General features: G+C 38.7%; 2 protein-coding genes across 2 annotated transcripts in view; both read left to right on the forward strand.

Moving 5' to 3' along the window:
• The window catches only part of egfra (epidermal growth factor receptor a (erythroblastic leukemia viral (v-erb-b) oncogene homolog, avian)), a 42,511-nt gene extending 38,860 nt beyond the window's left edge, over positions 1-3,651 (forward strand). Inside the window, exon 28 of the mRNA XM_023403352.2 lies at positions 1,099-3,651. Coding sequence (XP_023259120.1) covers positions 1,099-1,442 — 344 coding nt within the window. The 3' untranslated portion in view covers positions 1,443-3,651. The remainder of the gene's footprint in view (positions 1-1,098) is intronic.
• Positions 3,652-4,834: 1,183 nt separating this feature from the next.
• The window catches only part of npc1 (Niemann-Pick disease, type C1), a 14,514-nt gene continuing 8,421 nt past the window's right edge, over positions 4,835-10,927 (forward strand). Inside the window, exons 1-10 of the mRNA XM_023403364.2 lie at positions 4,835-4,983; positions 7,133-7,261; positions 7,408-7,514; positions 7,875-8,020; positions 8,235-8,402; positions 8,537-8,786; positions 8,908-8,990; positions 9,152-9,522; positions 9,718-9,944; positions 10,256-10,356. Coding sequence (XP_023259132.1) covers positions 4,906-4,983; positions 7,133-7,261; positions 7,408-7,514; positions 7,875-8,020; positions 8,235-8,402; positions 8,537-8,786; positions 8,908-8,990; positions 9,152-9,522; positions 9,718-9,944; positions 10,256-10,356 — 1,660 coding nt within the window. The 5' untranslated portion in view covers positions 4,835-4,905. The remainder of the gene's footprint in view (positions 4,984-7,132; positions 7,262-7,407; positions 7,515-7,874; positions 8,021-8,234; positions 8,403-8,536; positions 8,787-8,907; positions 8,991-9,151; positions 9,523-9,717; positions 9,945-10,255; positions 10,357-10,927) is intronic.

Below are 10,927 nucleotides of genomic sequence, written 5' to 3' on the forward strand. Positions count from 1 at the left end.
TGGTCCCTCTATTTGATTCAGTAAGGAAGGGGGACATCTAGTGGACATCAGGCATACTCCTGTCCTTATTGCCCCAACTGAAGAACATGTGCTGCCAAACTTTTGGTGCAGTTTGTCTTTCACTGCTTGCACAATACCACTAGTACATAAATCTTTAGGCTCGTTGGCTCTAGTGGGGAATTTAAAATGAATACATGCAGGATTGTGGCTGTTCCCATGACCATAAGAACATCAAATATGTATTATTGCTAACCACTTTTATTAGACATTTAAGGAGTTGTCCCCGATTTGAGAGTCAGCTCCTGAGTAGAAAGCGTTGTATTGTAATAAACTACTAAATTCACATTGCCCCTTTTGTTATTCACAACTTTATTGTCAGTCAGAGTGGAAAATGGTCATATACATAATGACAATCTGACAGCATAAACAATCCAAGTTATAAAGTGCAACACGCAAATTTAACAAAATACCCTAAGGAAAGAAACAATGTGTTACATGTGGATGAATTACTTATTATATATGATCTCTGTTGCCAAAGTCATCCTATAGAGTTTCGCTTCAAATCTGGGCAACGGTGTATGTGAAGGTTTGTTCGACAGACCCTCTGTTCCCAAAGAGCTTCACTTTGGCTCTGTGATTAGTTTACTGGGGTCATTGACAAGCCTCAGTGTTACCCTGTAGTGATACTGTATTACAGAACATTTACACTGGGAGACTTATAGATCACTTTTGTTTGAGGTTGATATTTTTTAAAGAACATAGCAAAAAAATTCAATGTTTTCAATCAGACAACTCTTATCATGGATGTAACTTTGAAGAAAATAAAGCAAATAAAGAGTTAAAGGCACGAACCATGAACCACAACTCGTCCAAGCTGCATCTGACCAAGGACCTCTATCGCATGTTGTTCCCCATCTCTCTTCAATCATATCCTGTCATCACTCTACTATCAGTTATCTAATGAAATACAAAAAAAGTAATTAAAAACCAAAACTACCATTATGGGCCATTAAAAATTCAATTTTACATATAACCCCATATTCTTTTAATGGGAACCTGTCTAGTGTCTAGTTACTAACGTAATTGGCTTTCTTACAGACTACATGAACCAGAACGGAGTCTCAGATGTGATGAATCCCATCTACCAGCACCCCGGTCCACCTCGCACCCTCCTCCCCACCATCTCCTCAGACAACACAGAGTCAGAGTACCTGAACTGCTTTAAGAACGGGACCGACGGGCCCGAGTACCTCAACGATGTCCCATCCCCCGCCATCCTCCCGCTCACCTCCAACGGCACGGTCCACAGCATTCAGAAATACCAGCCTCAGAACAGCATAGACAACCCCGATTACCAACAGGATTTCACTCCCACCTTCAAGACCCATGCCAACGGACACATTCCGGCAGCGGAGAACGCAGAGTACTTGGGCCCAGATTGAGGACTTAATGGATACAGACAAGAAATAAGAGACAATTTCCTGTTCCATTAAGAAAGAGCATTGATGTCTGGGCTGGAAAAGCATACCTAAGTGGTACCATCAATTATCATATATGTTATATCCTATCTTATGAGGTCAGGTGACACTTTGTGCAGCTTTCGGTGTTGTTTGCATGCTGTCATACTTGTCATATAAAACCTGTCTCATTCCAAAGAGTTTTTATCTTACAACCAAACAACAAGTGACTTTTTCTTGATGACAGCAGGACGAAAGCTGATTCATACACTACTCAGTTGACCTGAGAGTTTCTAGACAAGACCTGTGGCGTCCTAATGTTGTAACCCCTGTGAGAAAGTGAAAATCTCTTCTGGAAATCCCAGAAGTGAAAATCTCTCTAAATGCTCTGCACTAAATGCTACATATGATCCAGATGTGTCAGTTGAGGAATGCTATTCAAAGGATGTAAGCACCTCCATTTTTTGGGAGGCAGAAGCTCTTGCAAAGAAAACAGAAACTGGCTGCTCAACCCGAAACACGACTTAAGGTACATGTGTTGTAGAATCACAAGCTAAGAGACACGTTTAGCAAAAAGTATTGATAAGTTTGAATGGAAAGGGTTGACATCACACAGTGGTGTACTGACCTGATGCTGATGTGACGCCATAGAACCTTTATCTCTGATGAAGTCAAGAAGATGATTAAATGGAGTAACATGCTGGCCTTGACTGTTGGGGTTCTCAGAGGCCTGACGACACTCTTCCTGAAGAAGGAGTCAATGAGGAAACAAGATGTTGCAATGTATAGAATGTATAGTCAGTTTAAAGGGGAATACTGGTGAATTGTATCATTTAAATATGTTACCTTTATGCTCTAAGACAGTTCTGTGTGTGTTATCTCTCTTCTCGATTGAGCTCCCTGATGTGTGATACCACACCAACTATGTGGAGAATGTGATGGTAAACATGGCACATATGATTGTGGTCTGCTTTTTATAGCTGAAAACCTGCAGCACTCCTGAATGAAACATATTTGTGTGAACCCACAAAGTAAGCTAAACTCTGTACTTTGTATCAGTATGGCATATTAGTCTGCTTACACAGGAAGCTCTTTTCTGGCTCTGTTACTGATTACTTCCCAACAATAATATATTTTTAACATTCTTGACTGCACTAAGAGCTTATCAAGGTTTTACTGCAAACAGCACAAAAAGCTATAAGAAAAACAGCAGCTCCAGTCGTATTCCCATAGAGTTTTTTTTTGTGTGTTTTCACTTGTTTGAAATGCTGACTTAACTGTCTTAGGTCATGTGAGTAACTTGTTTGAATTTTTAAATAAAAGAAGTATTTCCTTATAAACATTATGTATTTTAGAGACTATTTGAATGGCTCTGGGTCCCGTCAGATACTTACAATGTTTCTGATGTTTGTGGTCTAGTGTGTCTATATTATTACCAGGAGACTTTGCCTTGTCTTCTTTTTTTGTTTTTTTCAAAAGTGTAGACTGTTGTTTCACACGCGGTGTTGACACCATATCTATGAATCTGCTCCTAGCTTTAAAGTCTTGTAGTCTTGCAAGAGCATTAACTTTGCAAATATTATTCCTAGTTTTAAAGGAATATTCTATTGTAGCAACCTGTAAGCCTACTTTTGCAGATTTTACACAGGTACATGTACAGAAAACCATGATTATGTTGTAATATACCCCAAAACAGTCACATATAATTTATACTATAATATCAGTACAAAATTTTGTCACATCATACGTGGATATAGTTATTCCTGAATTGTGATTTATTTCATTCAAAAGTGAACATGAATAAATCTTTTTTTTTTCTATGGAAATACATTCTGTTTGTTTTTTTCCCACAGCTTTAACAAATGAAGAGCGAGATACAGGAAGAAGGAAAACAATCCCAAGGATTAACTCAGTCACTCAGTCTTTTTTTATCTTGACGCCTTTAGCACTTCAAGGAACAATTTGATGAATAAGCAGATAGTGGGCTGAATGGGTGGTGCATCCTCTCTGATGCTTTAGTGTTTCACAGTGTGGTAGTGTGAGCACCTGAATTTGACCACCGTGACATGACTTGAAACTGCCAATGACGAGCAAACAAAAGGTGCTTGATTGAGCATTACAGGAAGAATTCCTCTCATTGTATACATTATATGTAATGTACACAGAATAAAACGATGACATTTTATCAAAATCAGTTGAGTCTCATATGTTGTCTATGCCCCTAAATCTGCCCTTAGATTGTTGATTATACTGTTTGACTCCAAATCAAATGTGATGTGGTGATGTTGACTTGAGGGGAAGAAATATATTAAACACTCCAATTATAATGAACTGAAAACACACAGAATTACCGATTTCAAACTTTAGATAATTTAAATTAGGTATGACTTTAAAAAATGGGTTGTTGTTGTTAGGGTCAGGCTTTTGAGGCCTAACTGGTAGAGATTGGAGTTATGTTTACGTTTAAGTAACAAATATATATATATTATATATATATACATATATACACATACATACTTACATATATGTTCTAGTCTGGCTGTAGGTTGAAAGGTTATAACATTAATACTTTTGAGTTTAGATGTGAAAACTTAAATCTTATTTTTTTCTCTATATCATAAATATTTGCAACTAAATAAAACAAAACAAATCTAATTATTATTCATTAAAGTTTTAAAACAAAGAGTTGACACTCAATCACTCAGCTAATCTGCTTCATCAGGACAGTTTGGATGCACTTTGATCAGCTGTGATTGATAGTTTCCTCAAACTTTATTTAGAGAAACAAAAAATCATTACTAATAACACAGACCAGAAGGGTGTCTTCACGTGAAAACATCAAAAGGAAGAGCACACATCGATCATTAATAGCCTTCTTGTTTGAAGAGAAAATTGTGTCAATGTGCTGCTTCATTTCATTGTGATGAATATAATGCATTGAATAATAAAAAGCGTATGTGGCTGTTGGTTTTTTTTTTTCTTTACCAATGTTATTATTACATATTAATATAAACTGAGGATTTTTTTTTTTTTAACTAAACAGTACATTTTCTTAAAATCACAGACTATATTACTTATAAGTCTTGCAATGGGAGATCAAGTTTAATAATGTTCTGATATTTTTAAACACTATTTCACTGAAATTCATATAATCACCCTTCCTAGCACAGCCCTATTCACTTTAGACCAATCAGAGCACAGACAAAATGCAAATACAGAAATATATCATACATCATATTTTTGGGGGACTGTGATTTAAAGTGATTTGCAGTAGACTAATGTAGTTTCAGTGTAAGTGTAGTGTATCGTCGGCGACACTTGGTGGCAGCACTGAGGCAACAGTTTGTTTCCGCCACAAACGAATAGTCCGAGGAAGAAGAAACCATCAACAAGATATGCGAAACTTTACCTTCGCTGTCACTCCGATTCGGTCTTTTCAGTAAGAAGGATGGGACTCTTACCTAGCAGAAGCATTTTATGCACACTTTTCTTTATTATAGTCCTGTCAGAGGGATATTTTCGATGGGTAAGTGTAACTTAACGTCCGTGTTCTCGTGACTTAAACGTGACTCAGCTCGGTCTGCAGTTGCTATTATGGTGTTTATCTGAGGCGGCTAGCGAAACTAAGGTCCAGGTTAGTTTAGCTATTTAGGGCTCTCGCTCTATGTAACCCGGGTAAAGACGGCGTTAGTCAGTAATTGGCTTAATAGTGACTGCTTAATAGTGGCCGAGACATAACAGGAAACAGTAGTGCTATTTGAAAACTGGACCAGCCTCGTAAACCGAGCACCGAAAAGGGACAACACAAACGTTAGCTTTGGCATTTCACAGACAGGGCTGGCGCAGGCTCTGTCTTGGACTTAAAGCCGGTGCCGAACATGTCATGACAAAACGAAAACACAACAATATTTCTACGAGGTTTTTTAAAAATAATGCTTAGCTAAATGTGTTCCGGGTAATCTTTTCATTATCCCAAGCCATAACTTTTGACCCAGTTTAACTGGCTCACAAAACTGTGATGAAAACCACTAAATCTGCAACATTAGCAAGTTATTTATCTAGATCACATATGGTGGTTTGGAGATGGCTAGCTAAATTAATCTGTTTATCACTTTTTGACGCTGTAATGTCTTTTCATTTGGAATAAGCGGGTGCAGACACAATGTATTCACTGTGACAAAACGTAGGAGGCTTGACTGCTTAACTGTTTTTGAAACTACTGTATTAAATGATAAGAACAAGTGCTTGAATAGTACATTACAAGGGAAAAGACGACAAAATCATTGAGATGTACCTTTCATGATATTGATAACCACATAAAAGAAATAATGAACATAAAGGTGTGATGTATTTATTTGATTTAATCAGATGTACATTTCATCAGTGGCCTCTAAACTCGTTTCACTGCATTTGCACCCATATTCGTAAGGTAATTGGGTCAGTCCCCTGCAATGCATGAAACTACTAAACTATGCTAAAACCATCACATCTGGATCTGATTAATCATTACTGTTTCAAGATAAGATATCAGCTTCCTTGTTAAAACAACAAGTATGTGGGATGAGTAAAAATATTGATCATTTGGAGACTGCAGTGGATAAGCAGAAAGGATTTTACAGAAAACGTATTATACTATATCTACTTAAAACAAACCTTGTAGGGTTCTAGTTCTTACCCTAGATAAGTGAGTCTTGTACCCCTGGATCTCAGTCTTGCAAATCTGGACAAATAGTTGGTACATTTAGAGTACTGGCCTAGTTTGCAGCTGCGTAGGACTCCAACTGAGGAAATAATGACATTTGAATGCTGTCCTTTAACTCAGTCCCACAAGACACGAGTAGGGCAGGGTGACGCTGGACGTGCTCATAAAACAGTTTGTAGAGTAAGTGAATTAACTTCCCTAAGTCATCCCTCCCAACAATGAACATGTGAGGGCTCTAATGCTGAATAGACAGATTGTAGAAAACTTTAATTGAGGAACTATAAATAGTATTTAAATCTTTTAAACATTTTTAAACAATTGTAATAGTTTGTTATTGCATTTTATGGAAAGTATCAAGTTTAAAATATGTTTGTTCAAATTGAACATGGTTTATTCATAATAACATTTGCAGAAGCGTTGTTATGTTACCATATAAATTTGACCACCAGTTCTGCTTTTTCTTGCCTTCTTTTTGAATCTGAATGTGTGTGTATTCAAGATAACATTGAATGATATGACTAAACTGCTTCTCCATCTGCTTTTCAATGGTTTATTTTTCAAATGCTGGGTTGAAAGGAAATACTTTTGCAGAAGTGAAATTTTATTTTCAGACATACAAAGCACGAGATTCTAGAAACACAGGAAATAAACATGACGAGAGGTTCAACCTGGCAAGCAAAAAACCTCAAGATAAAGCTCTAACCTCAGATCAGATTGGTTAAGTCCTTTTGAGCAGCCAGAACTAAGTCATGTGGTCCACTGTTGCCTTTAGAGGAATTTAGTGTGTTTGGGCTTAAGACCTTGTCCTCGTCCTCACTAATGAAAACAAGTATAAATGAAAAGCCACTCAAGTTCCACTGGATTCTACAGAAAAAATAAATATACTGTATGCAGACCAGCATGATGCCAAACAAATTTCCTCTGTGAACACACTGCACAAATGATCATTGTGTTTTTCTTGTCTTACTATCAGGTTGAGGCTGAGCACTGTGTGTGGTATGGCGAGTGTGGGGAGTCCGAAAAGGTGCCCGGAAAAAAGTACAATTGCAACTACACTGGTCCCCCTATCTCGCTACCTGCTGAGGGTCAAGAGCTTCTCACGGTATATTTCTTAATGCTTTTGACTTGTTATTTGCTGACATTTGATGTTCAAACCAGTGTTCTGCAACATACTTCTGCTTTCCAGTGGTAAAAAAATATTATAAAAGTGTATTAAAGTGATGTCATTCCGTTTGTGTTTACATGCAGGAACTTTGTCCTGGATATGACTATGGAAACCGAAGCCTCTGCTGTAATGTTGACCAGTTGCACACTCTCAAAGGGAGTCTCCAGCTTCCCCTTCAGTTCCTGTCTAGGTATGCACTGCAGTTATGACATTACCTAATGAAGCACATGACATGCTTTGAAGGGTATCATTATTATCTCTCTTCTGAACACAAAAAATATATACCCCTTTAAAACTGTCAGTACATGTGCTGCTCACATTTTGTTGTTGTAACATGCAAACCCTGGCTATGCATGATCCAAATTATGGGTTGGAGGCTAAATTGCAATGTTTTGCAGAGGTTGACAAAATGTCTTATCTTTATAGATTTTATTTTTTTATTTCACCACATTTATAACTACCTTGTTTACAGCTGTTTTACACTTATAAACTTTTTTTTATTATTTGAAAGTTATGCAATGCTTCTGACACTCGCTACATCTGTGTGCAGGTGTCCCGCCTGTTTCTTCAATCTGATGAACCTCTTCTGTGAGCTGACATGCAGCCCCCACCAGAGTCAGTTCATGAATGCCACCAAGTTCAATGAGACCAATGTAGTGGAAGTGCAGTACTATATTGGACAAACGTTTGCTAATGGTGAGTTCGCAATCAGATGTGGATTAAGACACAATAAACAGCTCTACCTTCATATTCATGGCTTCCTGGTTAAATCTAGAGAAAAGTGAAAGTAAAAATGGCCACATTTGGCTTACATGTGAAATCTGCTGATTAAATCTTAAACACAAAGTCAATTTAACTCAGTGACAATCTTTGAGTTTTCTCCTAAAATAATTAAATTGGACTTTTTCAGCCATGTACAATGCCTGTAAGGACGTCCAGGCACCATCTAGCAATGTAAAGGCCTTATCACTGCTGTGTGGCAAGGATGCAAAGGACTGCAATGCTACTAACTGGATCCAGTACATGTTCGATATTAACAATGGACAGACTCCCTTCCCTATCATCCCGATATTCTCAGGTAAATCTTTTTGTAGTAATTTTTCTTATTTGGTCATGAGCCTGCTGCAGAAAATAGTTGGGTTTTTTTTTTTTAGCATTTTGACTGTTGATGGTTAATCCATTCTGCTGTGTTATGCTGTTTCTTTACTCTAGATGTCCCGGTATCTGATTATACTCCCATGAACAACAAGACGTATGCGTGCACAGAGGGCTTAGAGGATGGCTCGGGTCCTTGCTCCTGTCAGGATTGCACAAATGCCTGTGGGCCCAAACCTGTACCTCCCCCTCTCCCTCCACCCTGGACGATCTTTGGTGTCGATGCCATGGCTTTCATCATGTGGATCTCTTACACAGCCTTCCTGCTTATCTTCTCTGGAGTTGTGCTGGGAGCGTGGTGTTACAGGTGAAGGACTTTTTGCAGTGTATCTGCAGCCACTCACTCAACATGACAATAGTATTTTGGTTCTGTTGCTGGCATTTGAACTTAATATCTAATTGGTTGGTGTGGTTATTTATGTTTACAGGAAAAGGATAATCATGTCTGAGTATGGCCCTATACTGGACAGTAATAACCCACTGTCTCTCAACAGTGATAATCCTGACCAAGGTATAATAATACATGATTAAAGGTCCAATTATTTTTCTTCTTTCTGAAATCTGTTTGCCTTACAAATAATTAACTTGCTTTTTAGGTGTAATACAAGTAATTATATTGTTCTGTCCTTGCTGCACAATCAAAACTAACTCCCAGTCTGTTTCTCTTCTTAGTAAATGCGTCATGCTGTGAAACTCTTGGCGAGCGCTTCGAGAATGCACTGCGATCCGTCTTCAGCTCCTGGGGTTCCTTCTGTGTGCGGCATCCCTCTCTGGTCATACTGGGCAGCCTGATACTTGTGGTAGCCTCCTCTGGGGGACTGGTCTATATGCGCATCACCACTGACCCTGTTGAGCTGTGGTCGTCTCCCACAAGCCAGGCCCGTCAAGAGAAGGACTATTTTGACAGCCACTTTGGACCCTTCTTTAGAACTGTACAGCTCATTATAACCACTCCACTCAATGACACTTTCATCTACTCCCCATACTTGGGAGGGTCAGATGTCCCATTCGGAGCCATACTGGATAAAGACATCCTGCACCAGGTGGGTCAGTGGGAGAGGTCTGTTTTAGCAATTTTGGTTAGTTTGCTGTCTTTAGAGCAACTGGGTGTTTATGTATAAAGAAGTATTGCTTCTGTTAACCAGATTAGATGCATGTAAAGAGCAGTTTCATTTCTTAAACCACGGTTTATTGGTTCTCCTATCTTTTTCATTTTTTTTGTAACTATAAACAACCAGGTGCTGGACTTGCAGCTTGACATCGAAGCCCTCGTGGCCACATACGAGGGCCAAACCGTCACCCTGAAAGACCTCTGCTTGGCTCCACTGGCCCCATACAACAACAACTGTACCATCTTGAGTGTCCTCAACTACTTCCAGAACAGCCATGCTTTGTTGGACCACAGTATAGGAGATGACTTCTTTGTCTATGCTGATTATCACAGCCACTTCCTCTACTGTGTCAGGTGATTTTTTTTTTTTCTTTTTCTGCCAGTTTCTTTTCCTTTTTCAAATACTTACCAACAACTTACCAACTGGCACCCATGGTTTTAAATCAAGCCTTTCCTTTTCCTGTTGGGCTATAGTAAAACGCTTAAAATCTCTAGAAAACACATCCATATCAAATTCAACACCTGCAGCTCACAAGAATCTATTTTCTCCATTGTTGTGGTGGATGTCTTAAAATAGCACAGTAATACTTCCTCATTGGTTGTCATGTGGTGGTTGTTTGTTTTTTCTGATACTGACTTAACTCTGCTCGCCTTTTCTCCTGCAGTGCACCAGCATCCCTTAACGACACCACTCTCCTCCATGACCCTTGTTTGGGCACGTTTGGGGGGCCCGTCTTCCCGTGGCTGGCCCTTGGGGGTTACGATGGTGAGCTGGAGTAACACTTGTTGATGAAGATAGAGATACAGAAAATAGTGGTAGTTCTTCCTTTACAGCATTTACATCTGTTTAGAGCCTCTCTGTGGATTATTTTATTGCATTAAGAAAAAAAAATTATGGTCTTCTAGTCACTGAACTTCTTGTACATTAACCTGCTATATGTCGCAGTCTTAATCTAAAGGTGTATCAGTAACACCTGACATTGTGCTCTTTGCTAATTGTGCAGTGTTGATGCAGGTAGCAGTGAACTTATTAATTAGCCTACATGGTGTGTGCAGCAGTCAGATTACAACTGTGCTGTTTAAGATGATAATATGAATAAAGAAATAATCCTCTGATTATCACGGGAGCTGATAGCAATAACCAATAATAACCAATAACAATCACAACCAGCTGTCTGAGAGATAGCCATGTTTTTCCAGGATGTTATTAATTTATTATCTGGCTGTTATTGTCTCTCTGCCAAAGCGAGTGCTCAGCTGTAACTTCTAGTTTAATCATCTTTATCAATATGCTTGATAACCGAGGATTGTATAAGTGATGGCCTCACCTCACCCCC

This window comes from Seriola lalandi, unplaced genomic scaffold (genome assembly GCF_002814215.2).
Source record: "Seriola lalandi dorsalis isolate HSWRI2012SDOR001 ecotype SW California unplaced genomic scaffold, Sedor1 jcf7180002054126, whole genome shotgun sequence".
Classification (NCBI taxonomy): domain Eukaryota; kingdom Metazoa; phylum Chordata; class Actinopteri; order Carangiformes; family Carangidae; genus Seriola; species Seriola lalandi.